Source organism: Sardina pilchardus, chromosome 20 (assembly GCF_963854185.1).
Source record: "Sardina pilchardus chromosome 20, fSarPil1.1, whole genome shotgun sequence".
NCBI classification, from domain to species: domain Eukaryota; kingdom Metazoa; phylum Chordata; class Actinopteri; order Clupeiformes; family Clupeidae; genus Sardina; species Sardina pilchardus.
Window position 1 is genome coordinate 21,588,303 of NC_085013.1, and position 13,794 is coordinate 21,602,096.

Genomic DNA, 13,794 nt, shown 5'->3' on the forward strand with positions numbered 1-13,794 from the left:
TACACCCTTTTTGAATCAGGGTATTACAATACTCATAGTCAGATGAGCACCCACAGTGGCATTGCTCAATAAAATACTTATTTACATTCCTTACTTTCAGTTTTCCTTTTTTAATTAATTAATTAAACATCTGTATATAATGAGGCTGATTACTCTAAATGGGCTCCAAGGAATACTTTATTTACTCTATAAAGGCAAAGTTTCCTATTTAGTGGTGCCTTTTTAGAGAAAATAAAGTGTTTCTTGGAGCGCATATAGGCTACAGTGTGCAGACCATCTTCTTATCTAATCTGACACATTTTGTCTGGCACCTGTAAAAACATATTCTGGATGTGCGCACCTGTTTCCGCAAATACGTGATTACAGATTACTGGCAGTAATCTGGCAAATCAATGATCATTGCTGAATTCAGACACAAATGCACTCTCAAATAAAACATCAAATAAATTGACAATTCAGACATCAAATAAATATTAAGGACATTGCAACAAGACGAAATTAATTCTCTATTGAGTCACAAAGGTGTCAAGGTGCCATGATGAGCATCCCAACTGCAATCACACATATCATTTCTGGGATTATAATGGTAATCTGGTGGTGGTGACCTCTGCCCAAGGTCGTGAGAAACAGTTTGTGTTAATTGTAAGGCCTAGTTTAGTACAAAAATGTATTTGAGAACACTCTTTGAATCTAAAAGAATAGGCTACACAATGATCCATCAGGAAACCCATTTTCAGGGAATCAATATAACCTAATATTTTTTTACAATAACAGTAGAACACATTGGACAGTGTTTGTCATCATTGGTGACAGGTGGCAGGCCTATTCATAGACTTATTTGGACGAGAGTCACTCACTGAATATTTAATAACATGTTCAGAGAAAGAGGTGTGTCACCTTAGAATGATCTCAGCTGTAAAACTGTCCTCTCTATCTCGCCCACCACCTCTTCAGTTTCATAAATGTAAAATAGTTCTTCAATGATGAATAATATATTAGAGCGCAGTGAACTGTTTATCAAGGGATTCAAACAGGCCAGTCGTTACACGTTTGTTAAAAAAAAATGGACATGACATCAACCTTTAATGACTATGTAAGCAGTGCTAACGAGTTATTGGATTTTGAGCTGTAATCCTTTTAGCCGGCCGGATGCGAAGCATCCACAATCTTTTTTTCCCTTGACATTTGACACTGGATTTTAAGGAGGTGGCTGAAAACGACATATGGGTCTGAAGAAGGTCCCGTGTCAGAACGTCTTCATTCTGTGTTGAGCGACACGGAAATCGCCGGATGCAGACAAAATGAAGGAAGAACCGTATCGATCAAGCAATCGATAAATCAAGCGTTCAATGCTATCTAAAAGCTTAGTCCGTTTCCTTTCCGACAAGCCTGTCCGGCTAAACAGAGGAGTCTATTATTATGGACTAATTACATTGAGGGCGAAGGGTGATTGATGACTCCACCAATCGCCTTGGGAATTACTAGACTTTAATAAATTAGGAATAAGAAGCATGGAAAGACTTATCCACGCCTGTGTGGGCCTGTGATTTATCTCAATACAGTAGGAGACATATAAAGTCCTTCAAGCAAATCCTGAACTCCTTATGTTGTCAATTCATTTATATCCCCCCCCCAACCCCCCACAATTCTGAAGGTCTTCGTTGCCACTAACTTACTGTGGGAGTGCAGACGGGTCTTTCCGCTTGCTGAGGTGGATGGCCTGCCCCCTGAAATTACTGGACTACATCCTGGATACAGAGGAGACGCTCAATTCTCTGTGGGACTGATACGAGAGAAGTCTATAAAGAGGGGGCGGAGAGCCGCGTCTCACTTCAGTCTGGGACTATCGGAGATAACGGACACAACATCCGTTTGCCTTACACCCGTAGGACTGTACCACGTACATTAAACCTTTTACAACCAGATTCAAGTATTGCATCGTTTGAGAGGTGAGTAATTAGCCTATTCGAAAATGTAGTTCATAAAGAAGTTTAAATCATTTTACAAATTATACAGTGATGTCAGAACATAATTTGGGTTTATGCGTTTATAAAGCTTTGTTTAGAATGAATGAAGACATTCTTGATGATGACAATTAGCATACATGCTCATTTATATGCTCATCCCATTTCTGCATGTTGTAGCCTCAATGCTTGCATGTCCAGGCATGTCTCTGATATTATCAGTGAGTCCCTTCCAGACTCAGTGTTGTTACATTTGAGCTGTCTACTTCATTGCATTGTTATATGTTAACATGACCTTGAGTGTGTTGCTAAAATGGTTCCAAATGATTAAATTATTAATTTTTGGGATGAAATTTGTAAGGGGATCCTTCTCATCTCTGCCTTAGTCAGATGATTGATTCACAGGCACTATCATAAATCATCTACTTCATCTAGCACATATATATATATATATATATATATATATATATATACTGTATATATATATATATGGACCTTTTTTTAAGAAAGTGAAGCAAATTTTTGTCTCTCTTTCACACAAACTAAAGGGGCAGGAATGTCCGAAAAGAAGTCCCGAAACTCAGACACCCGGCCCAAGACCCTGCGCAGCTGGAGTGCAGACAGTTACGTGTGGAGCAGCAAGAAGCGCTCGCGCACCGCGCGGGCCGACAACCGCGTCTGGTGCGATGAGGCCGAGGGCCCCGAGGACCAGGGAGCGCGCTCGGCGTCCTGCTCGCGCCGCCGCAGGGACAGGAAGTGCAGCTGCTCGCTCCTGGCCGAAGGCGGCGGCGACCTGGACGTGCCCTGCAGGAAGGTGCTGTCGCGGCGCTCCCTGCGGCAGAAGTTCCAGGACGCCATGGGCCAGTGTCTCCCGCTCCGCACGCACCACCACCACCACCACCATCACCACCACCACGCGCCGGGGGCCGCCCGCCCCTTCTCCGTGCTGCTGTGGTCCAAGCGGAAGATCCACGTGTCCGAGCTCATGGAGGACAAGTGCCCCTTCTCCCCCAAGTCCGAGCTGGCCCAGTGCTGGCACCTCATCAAGAAGCACGGGGCCCACAACAGGCTGGCCCTGGGGTCGTCCGCCGCCGAGCGCAAGGCCTCCTCGCTCACGGGCACGGCCCCCTCCTCGCCCCCGGCTCTGATCTCCTGGGAGGAGATGTCCTCGCAGTGCTCCTCCCAGAGGACCCACAGCCTGGACGACTGGGACCCGTCGTGTCGCGTGGGCAGCGACCCGGACGACTGCTGCTCCGACTACACCGACTACATCCTGGTGCCGGACCTGCTGCAGATCAACAACAGCCCGTGCTACTGGGGCGTGCTGGACCGCTTCCAGGCCGAGGAGCTGCTGGAGGGCCAGCCCGAGGGCACCTTCCTGCTGCGCGACTCGGCCCAGGACGAGTTCCTGTTCTCGGTCAGCTTCCGCCGCTACAGCCGCTCGCTGCACGCGCGCATCGAGCAGAGCGGCAAGCGCTTCAGCTTCGACGGGCGCGACCCGTGCATGTACCAGGACCCCAGCGTCACGGGGCTGCTGCGCCACTACAGCGACCCGGCCACCTGCCTCTTCTTCGAGCCGCTGCTGTCGCGCCCGCTCCCCCGGACCTTCCCCTTCTCGCTGCAGCACCTGTGCCGCGCCATCGTGTGCAGCTGCACCACCTACCAGGGCATCGAGGCCCTGCCGCTGCCCGGCTCCCTCAGAGACTATCTCAAGCAGTACCACTTCAAGTGCACGGGAGCCTGTGCCATCTAAGGTGCTGGGACACAAGACTCAAGGGTTTTTTTTGCTGTTCATAAGGATATGTGCAAAATGGATGGTGAAAAATGAGAGAAAAAGAGAGAAAGAAAAGAGAGAGAGACAGACATCAGAATGTACACACACAGTGTGCTTTGACATGCTATCCAAGGTTTTTGTGATGCGGCACTAGCTATTCGCTGTGTCTTACAAATATGGTGTTCTACTAAATGGGCCAACATTTCAGATCCATTTTGAGTGTTATAGGATTTAATGGTACAGGTGACACAGTAGTTTTGGTGAAATACTGGCATCTGATCATTACTGACTGTTTCAGACATGCTATCCACTATCCAGCATGTATTTGTAAATGGGTGCTTTCAAATAAGCACAAATCTCAAGTGATTGAGCTTCTATTCCAATACCAATACGTTGTAAACATATACATCTTTCATAAAACATATAATTACTTGATTATTCTTCACACAAAAAAAATCCACACTTTGCCTCTAAATACTGTTTATTCATGAGATGTATGGAAGGTGTAGCATGGCAACATTCCACTAGATGGCGGTACTAACAAATGATTCAGATTGGCCATTGCTGTGAATGATACTGAAGGGCTATTTAAGGGATTCTCGTTGATTTTTTTTGTAAAATCTTAAGAAATGTTCCAGTACTTTCACTGTCTTACATTAAACTTTAAACATTTTTCGAAGGCGAAAGTAACATGTTTAAAGGTGCCGATAGGTATAGTTGAATTATTATTTGGAATATTCAAATAGGCTGTTAACTCCTTTTCCATTTAAAAGTTTGGAGGCATATGCATATATCCTTAACCATAATTTCTGATTATTTCCAGAGTTTATGAAGAGCTCTTTTCCAAAATGCTATACCCACCATTATATTGCATTTTCATTCTTTTTTTAAATTTTGTTTTCCAAGTAATTTCACTGGAACTGTATTTGGGTTGTTGTTACGTTTATCTTTACTCAATCAAAACAACACTACTGTACTTTTTGTATTACCTGAAATATGCAATGAAATAACATGACTTATTAACGTTTTCAAAAACAAATGTATAGCGTTTTGGAAAAGAGCTCTTTATACATTAAACCTCCCTAGTCCCTCCACTACAGGAGCATAGTAGGTGGATTTAACAATGTGATCTCACAATAGCACTAGACATATTAGAGAAAACATTGTATCATCCACTGAGATTGTGCCCATATGAATGCATCCAATAAACATCTTTCAGCTCAGTTTCATAGTCATGAGTCTTGCCACATTAACAAATCGATGGACTTTCCATTTATTTGTTATGTCAAATCAGTGTGCATCCTATTTAAAGAGGGGAAGTGATACAATTAGCTGCCTGCATGAAATCTAGCTGCTGTGTAGAGAGATGCTGTTGAGAAGACAGGGCAGGAAGTCAAGTTCAACACATAGCCATGATTTCATCATACTCATTGGATAATGCAGGCCTCCGAATGAGCAGACTATTGTAATCAGTGCAATCATCTGCGCTCATCATCTTCCTGATCTGACAAGCATTATATACAGTATGTGTGTGTGTGTATGTATATATATATATATACATATATATACATACATAGGCTATATATATATATATATATATATATATAGGCTATATCTAAAGTATATGTATATGTATGTATAAATATACATATAGTCAACATATTGGTTCGAAATAGTGACTTCTTTCTACTCAGTGAACCATGCTACATTCAAAGTGTAACAGCAGTCATACTGGTCGATCTGCATAACACATATACATTAAATATTCATGTTTATCGTGATAAATTGATTATCATGCAGCTTTATTTCAGGTTGGTCTGATACTGAGTGGTGTCTATCTGTGCAAGAGAGCACATGCTGTACTTTTAGGCTATACACACTGGATCCATGTCAGATTATAGTTCGATCTGGTCTAAAATCATCACTGCGATGAGAGGCAAAGATCTATTCTAGACACTGATGTTATTTGTTATTTTGCATCCAACGAGAAGGCAATTTACTTCCGTTGTCTACGCCAGCTTTAACCGCATTAGCTGTGTCTCTGGACTGCAGACAGGCTGTGTGCACTGAGGATGGAACTATTAGATTTCTTTGCAGTGATATTCAAAACAGGACTGTTTCCCCCCATATCAGATTACAAATAGAGCCATGCTTCTCTCTCTGTCCGACCACCAAATGGACTGAGCAGTATCTGTCATGGATGATGGGAAGGGGAACCAACCCTAGGAATAGAATATTAGAGTAAGGACAAGAGAATCTATTTATAACTGACCCCCGAGCGAAGTGTATTGTTTTAATACAGAAAAGCCACAGTTACACTGAGACTCGGCGTATTCATGGGCCTACCCTGTGTATGCTACAGTGTTATGTTTTTGTTTAATTTAACTTGCAACATTGTATCAGTTTCCCGTTGCTGGAGTTGCTCTGTTAATATGTAGCAGGGCCACAGTGACATATTTATGGGCGGTACAACCTATGGCATTTCCCCCAATCAGAGCAAAGGATTCCTCCTATCCGGTAACGTCACTGCTTACAGCGCGGGAGATGAATTCAACAAAAGTTGGACTTTCAGAATTGCCGCCAACCCTGTAAGTACAGCCAGACAATTCCAAGAATTAGTTTTTTTATACCATATAACGACTAAAGACGACTAGTAATTGTAGCGTTTAGATACTTTTGAGTACTCAGCAAGTGTGAGTACAAACTATGTGAAGTTATCAACACGTTCTTACTTAGTTATTGTTGGCGTTTCCCTAAACTTCAAATGTGATTTTGCTATCGTCCTAACTTGACAGATAGTTAGCTAGATATATGATGTCATGAATGAACTTTTATCTTGGACCAAACTCTGACATATTGGCCGTTGGATATTTTTAATTTTGGATATTGCATCGATTGATATAACATTATGTGTTGAAAAAGTCAAGTTCTCGTAGCTGGTTCATAGCTATGAGCAATGTTAGCTAGTATGACATTGAAAATGTCAACAAATGGGGAACTTCAGTAGCTTGTAAGCTAACGACAATTATTTTGTGTTGTGTTGTGTTGCAATGCTTGAAGAAATGCTGTAATAAATTGTTCTGAATGGACTCTATTTTTGCACCAACAGTCTTTGACTGCTGATACTGTGAACTGACGTGACGGGACATGCCTTGCGAGCGAAAGCCTATGCGCTATGGCCATTCGGAAGGCCACACCGATGTCTGCTTCGACCAACAAGGGAAGTAAGTTGGCCAAATGTCTGCTCTTTTTCCCCCATCATTTTTTGACAACGTTCGCTACCTCCACTCACACTCTTGAAACGTGTGTTCTGTCGGGGTCTTATCAATGTTTTTACCTTTCCTGTAGGTGCATCCTCACCTGCGGAAGTGATGGCGATGTCCGTATCTGGGAAAGCCTGGATGATGACGACCCAAAATCAATAAACGTTGGAGAGAAGGCCTACTCCTTGACACTTAAGGTAATGAGGTTAACCAGCCATAGTGTACATGCACATAGCATGTAACAGTAATGAGTTTACATATAGCCTACTTGACTCTTCAAGTACTTATCTCAGATATGCATAATTCGTTTTAGATGATGGATATGCATGCATGGCAGCGCTGTACTATCATTCCTGCATCTTGCTGTCATCATTGCTGTGCCACATTATGTTACTGGTGTTTGGTTACTAGTAAGATCGATCAGGGTCTGGCACCGACTGCAAGGATGGCTGAATTTCAGGAATGCTATTAGCATCAGTAATGAAATTCTATCAAAGGGACATTTTTTGTGTCTTAATTCATTCTTGAATATTTTGTTTGTGCACTGATTGTGTTGAAATGTTGAACTGTTTGAATTGCATCGTCTTCCTGGAGAATTACTACAATACATAAAGCATGAATGGCAAGAATAGGCAGGAAAATAGTCTTGTCATAATGTTGGGATGATCTACTGGAGGATGCAAATAATCCGTAAAGTATTCCCAGTGAATGACCTCTCCTCCGCAGAACGGGAAGTTGGTCACCGCGGTTTCCAACAACACAGTGCAGATCCACACGTTCCCTGACGGAGATCCGGACGGAATTCTCACCCGTTTCACCACCAACGCCAACCACGTGGCCTTCAACCAGAGCGGCACCTGTGTGGCAGCAGGCTCCAGGTACCTGAGGCTTCCGTGTCTTCTCGTTTATTCGTTAGTCACACACACAGGCAGGTAGCTAGATAGACCGTTGCATCCATTTTCAGGCTCCAGGTACCTGAGGCTTCAGTGTCTCCTCGTTTATTTGTTAAGGGGGGTACACACACAAAGATGTTTATAAATCTCAACCGATTTTTTTATCCGTGAGAGAACCCACACATGACGATAAAAAAGAGCTTAAGATAATCGGCCGGTGTCTGTCTTTGGTCGGAAGGGGGAAAATCAGCCCGATTATCTTTATGTGTGCACTCCCCTTTAGTCACCCACACAGGCAGGTAGCTAGATAGACCGTTACATCCATTTCTAGTGTGTTAGCCACATTTTATATAAACCGCAGGACAGCGTTTTATGCCAATTAAAAAAGAAAAAAAATCAAAACCATGTGTTAATTGCAGTGCCCAATGAATCAGAGTGAAATTGAACTATTAAACTGCTGTTAATAGTCGGGAAATTGCAGTATTTAGATCATACAGAACCACAGATGTATATACTGTAATCTGCCTCTTGAGCATGACCGTGACAGGAGTCTGCCGCTGAAGATGGTCCTCTGTTTGGTGGATCTGTAGTATTGTGTGATACTGTGAAAACGACAGTACTATCTTAAGCCTACCTTACACTGACAAGATTTGGGAAAGATTCTTGAAAGATTGTAGTCTTTTAACTAATGCCCCTCATTCAGACTTTACTCAAAAGACTACAATCTTTCAAGAATCTTTCCCAAATCTTGTCAGTGTAAGGTAGGCTTTAGTTACAGTATTAGTACATTTAGTTGACTTGGAGACTATGGTCCCTCAGGGCTGAAATTGCATGCCTGGTCTTCTGTTTGATCAGTTTGCGTATTATTATGGACTGTAGGTTAATGTCTATAACACACTGCTCCTCTCTGTATTGATGTGAAAAAATGTTTTCACATACCATGCCACTTTCTCTGATACTGTTTCTGTCCATATAGACTGTGGAATGGAGGAATGACATTTTAAGTGCCGTAATTTCCCCACTATTAGCCGCAGCTTATACATTCATTTAGCAAACATTTCCTCAGCTATGAGGTTAATTTACAGGGGCAGTTAATATGGTATTAATATGGTTTTGTATATTTTAACTTAAAACACTGTCCTGCGGCTTATACAAAATGTGGCCAATACACAGGAAATTACTGCAGTTCATGTTGATTTGGTTGTTATGGACGACTGCCATGCCATTTTTCTGGATGAAAGTACTCCGGTCTCCTCGTTAAAGCTGTTGATTGTTTTATTGTCCATCCTGAAGGGAGGTGAACAGCGTTTTGCACAAGGCATTGATTTCCCTTTAAACGGTTGTAGCTAGACCGAAATGGGTGGGCAGGGGTGTGTGTGTGTGTGTCAGTTTGCCTCAGTCATGTCACAGGATTGATCACGTTCAAAGTCTGTTTGAATATTGATTTGAAAAACACACGCAGCAGCAGAGACCTCTAACAGGTTATTTGATTTTTTCCCTCCTCTATATATTTCGGAAATGAGTTTTTATCATTTCCTTTGTCGTCTCCTGCGAGATGCGCATCTCCAATATGAGTTTGGGTCCATGAGGAAGTGATGGAAATCTGAAATCAATGCACTAGTCTTTGCACTCTCTCTCTCTCTCTCTCTCTCTCTCTCTCTCCTTCTCTCTTTCTCGCTCTCTCCTCTCTCTCCTCTCTCTTTCTTTCGGTCTTTCTTTCTTTCTCTCTTTTGCGTGTTTTAGTAATGCCACTGTGTGAGAGACTGACCGTGGACAACAGTTTAATAAAAGAATGTTAAATCTTTCCTTTTCTCTCTTTCTCTCTCTCTCTCATCCTTGCAGTGATTTCCTGGTGAAGGTGGTGGAGGTGGCAGACAGCAGTCAACAGAAGACCCTTAGAGGCCATGAGGCCCCTGTCCTCAGTGTGAACTTTGACCCCAAAGAGGAATTCCTGGTAAAGACATTTCTAGGTCACTGTTAAATATAGTCCTGTTTATTTACGGTATGCATCTAGGGCAGTGATGGTTATGACCGTTATTGTGTAACTACGCTCAAGGGTCGTGACGTAGCATACGTCTTTTGTTTATATTCCTCAGGGCCGTATGATCGCTGTATGTTCATGCACACACTTTAAGGTGGTTTTGTTTTGTTTTTCATTGCCTTTTCTGATGCCCCCCCCCCCCCCACTCCAGGCTTCATCCAGCTGTGATGGCTCTGTGGTTGTGTGGAACATCGAAGAGCAGGTAAGATGATTGGTTCAAACATATGAGTGATTATGCCACATATGTTGATGGTTATAAGAGTCAATCCTCATGTTTCTCACACAAACAGACAAAATCTTGCCATTCTGTCTGTGAGCATTTGTTTCCTTATTCTTTTAGACAAAGACCTGACGATGCCTTCCCTCTCTCTCTCTCTCACTGCCTTTTTATTTCCTAAGGTCCAAGTGACCAGCTGGAACGTCCTGCAGAAGTCTAGCGACGTCACAAATGCCAAGTCTCTGTGTCGACTTGCCTGGCAGCCTCAGTCTGGGAAGGTCTGTGGCCGCTTTTGCTGACCTCAATGAAACACCTCACCGTTTGGAGCGGGCCAAGGCATTGAACGGTGTCAATTAGTGTGCAGCTGATTCACTTTCCCCAGACCTCTGACATTTACAGAGAGAGCGTTCTCATCTTAAAAGTATTTTAAAAGATGTTGAAATAATCAGCAAGACATGTATAAACTGGTGTACTAATAGGATGCAAAAACACATTAGACATAATATTGCTCATTTGGAAAATACTACTCATTATTACATTCATGTTTCGAGGATCATCTTACAGTACTGGGGGGAGATACAGAATCCTCTTTAGTCGAGTCCAAGAACATGCATCAGGAAATGTCCACATTCATGTGCTGATTTGATGTGATGTGGCTCTCGAAAGCGTCTGCCCCCCCCCCCCCCCCACGTCTGTTGGGGCCAGTGTGATCCCTTCCTGTTGGGGCGCAGCAGTGAGCCAGCTCAGGGCACTTGTGCTTTAAACTGAGCTGTAGAGCAGGAAGTGACATGTCAGTTTCAATCAGCAATGTGTCAAGTCAGTCAGATGGATCCCCCCCCTCTTCCCCCGTTCATCCTTATTGTGCTCCTCCTTCACAGGTCCTGGCGGTTCCCGTGGAAACCAGCATCCATCTTTACGAGCGGAACACCTGGAGCCACGTTAGCTCCCTCGCCGATGACTTCATCACACAGGTGGGCGGCGAGCTGTCAGGCTCTCTTTTGTTCTCGCTTTTCTTCCTTTTGTTTTTTTCTGTTTCGTTTTTTTCTCTCTTTCTTTCTTTCTTTTTCTTTCTTCCTTTCATCCGCCTGCGTGCAGGTTTGCTCGGGCTCCCTCTTCGCCCCTTTGAGATGCACAGATTAACGGGCACACTCCAGCCGCAGCGCGTGGGCGTTTTATAAGTGGAAATGCCCTTAATGAGCGCTGCCCATGGTCATTTAACAAGAGCCCACTGACGTTTTCTACTTTCCTTTCCCCTCTCGTCCTCCGTCGTCAGGCCATAAACGTGGTCGTCTGGTCTCCCTGTGGGCGTTTCTTGGCGGCAGGTACTGTTGGGGGATACCTGACCGTGTGGGACGTGGGGACCAAGGTGTGCTTGGAGAGGTACGTATGGACCTTTATTTTATATTTATCGTTTATTTGATATTCTCCGTTATATTCATCGTTTATTTTAATTTAGGTTGCTGCTTGAATTTATGTTGTTTATTGTTTATATTGCTATTATTCTCCCTACTGTAGTCTGACCAACTTTTTTTTGGAAATTGTTCACTGTTAAATTGATTATTGTATTGTTTTTATTTGTATGTCGCTTTGGACAAAGACGCCTGCCAAGTAGCCATAACCATAACCTTCATTGGCACAGCACACCTCTTTCAGGGCATCAGTGATTTATGCACTACTTCAGGGATATTAAGCTCTCGGATGAAATGTCAGAATGAACCCAAAATCCATAGTAACTTTTACAGGTGAACTTAATGTGACGTAATGTACAGTATGCGCTTCCTATTTAGGCCTATGATGCTTAAGCATGTTAAACTGAAACATGTTTTAGAGCAGCTTGATACTTGACGTTGTGGATACGAGTCAGATGCAGACAATGGTCACTATTTTTTGTGTGTGTTTCTGTGTGTTGCTACAGTACGTCTTCAAGACAGACGATGCCATCGATTTCTTACATGTGTGTTGTGGCCACTGTTCACGTGTAAACTTGCTGTCGTCGTCATTTTTTTCATTTTTTTTTTTTCTTTTTTCCTGGCAGGCAGAAACACGAGAAGGGCTACACGGTGTGTGGGATGGCCTGGCACCCCTCTGGGGGTCAGATCGTTTACACCGACACCGAGGGCTGCTTGGGCCTGCTGGACGGGCTCTCCACCGCCTCCGCCCCCTCTGCTGCCGCCGCCGCTACTGCTGCTGCTCCCACCACCAAAAACCTCAAGGTCAGTCAGGACAACTGCACTTCCTGTGTGCACTTGTTCCTCCTTACAGTCGTTTCCTGTGTATAAGCCGCAGGACAGTGTTTTATGCAAGTTAAAAGAAACACAAAACCCTGTGTATTAACCTCATAGCTGAAGACATTTTGCAAAATGAATGTATAAGTCACGGCTCATAGTTGGGAAATTGTGGTATTTGTGAAACCCTTCTTTTTTTGGGTGGGGCTTTTTACTGTATGCCTGTAATTGGACAGGACAGTAGAGAGTGTGACTGGTAGCGAGCAGGAGCGGTAAGGGTGGGCCTGGAAATGAGCCAGGTCGGACTCGAACCCTGGTCCCTTTGAAAATCCCTCTTCCCTCCGCTCTGTTTAAATAATAGCTTAATGCAGTCTCAGCAGGCTATCTAGAATGTTCTTCAACTTTGTTGTGAATTTCGTCCCTATGAGGAGAAACCGTTTTGGTGTGCGTTTAATTTTGCACTATTTCTGAGTTGGGCAACTGGTTTTATGTGCGTTTTATGCGGATACAATCTGGGTTAGTACCCAGACGTCACTTTCAGACAGCTTCCTGTCACGGAGACACTGGATACTGTGGCTCTCATTACAGCGCACCAACTATGTGTCCTCTTTTGAACTCTTGATCTCTTGATTCCTCCCAACCCATTATGTTCTGTGTGCTATTGCTCTGCTGATACAGCCTTCACAATGTGGAGGTGGGCCACCAGGTTGCTGTATACTGTATAGGAACCTCATTGTCTGACAGTGACCCCTGTAGGTTCAATCATACACACACACACACACACACACACACACACACACACACACACACACACACACACACACACACGGATATTAGGGGCAGTTATCAGTAGGGATCAGGTTTTTTTGCCCCCGAGTCCGAGTCCAAGTAATTTGATTTTGAGTATCTGTCGATACCGAGTCCCGATCCGATACTTTTAAGTATCAATGATATAGCCTACTACCTTTAACTATTGCTTGTTGCATGTCATTAGGCCTATACACTATATTTTGAAAATATTTAACAAAGACCATTTTTTTTTACTTTCCAGTCATTTATTAAACTAACCATTTTTATACCTGCAGTGTTTATTAATACCTTAAATCTAATTTACGTGTATCTCATTGATACTTGTTCAATCATAAGGATGAAAGAAGTGAACATATGAAGCAAAGTAATCAAATAAACTAAATTCATAGACATGTGTCTATTCTTCATCCACTATGCCCTCCATGAAGTTTGGCCTTTTCATTCGAACACCTTTTCACGTGACTCTCAGGATATATAGTTTTCCACCTCACTTATGGATACAATGTTTAATTCTGGACTGAATCACTGAAACAGAAGTTGCGCGATCGCTGTCAGTTTTATTTACTTTCATTTTGCGTCATATAGCGCCAGTCAAGGCAAGTCAATA

General features: G+C 43.2%; 2 protein-coding genes across 5 annotated transcripts in view; both read left to right on the top strand.

Annotated features, from left to right (window-relative positions):
• The first annotated feature begins 1,799 nt into the window (after positions 1 to 1,799).
• Positions 1,800 to 4,949, top strand: socs4 (suppressor of cytokine signaling 4). Its single transcript, XM_062523593.1, has 2 exons — positions 1,800 to 1,949; positions 2,513 to 4,949. Exon 2 carries the CDS (start codon positions 2,521 to 2,523, stop codon positions 3,715 to 3,717), a length of 1,197 nt encoding a protein of 398 aa, XP_062379577.1. The 5' UTR covers positions 1,800 to 1,949; positions 2,513 to 2,520; the 3' UTR covers positions 3,718 to 4,949.
• A 1,286-nt stretch (positions 4,950 to 6,235) lies between these two features.
• wdhd1 (WD repeat and HMG-box DNA binding protein 1) overlaps positions 6,236 to 13,794 on the top strand; it is a 31,480-nt gene continuing 23,921 nt past the window's right edge. For 2 of the 4 annotated variants that reach the window (XR_009936590.1, XM_062523583.1), the window contains exons 1-10: positions 6,236 to 6,326; positions 6,848 to 6,962; positions 7,087 to 7,198; positions 7,728 to 7,879; positions 9,737 to 9,848; positions 10,087 to 10,137; positions 10,335 to 10,430; positions 11,031 to 11,123; positions 11,426 to 11,532; positions 12,188 to 12,365. Coding sequence is in view for 3 of the 4 variants with exons in the window: in XM_062523583.1 (XP_062379567.1) it covers positions 6,886 to 6,962; positions 7,087 to 7,198; positions 7,728 to 7,879; positions 9,737 to 9,848; positions 10,087 to 10,137; positions 10,335 to 10,430; positions 11,031 to 11,123; positions 11,426 to 11,532; positions 12,188 to 12,365 (978 nt within the window). In the remaining variant the exon portion in view is untranslated. The other 2 variants (XM_062523584.1, XM_062523585.1) reach the window with 2 other exon arrangements.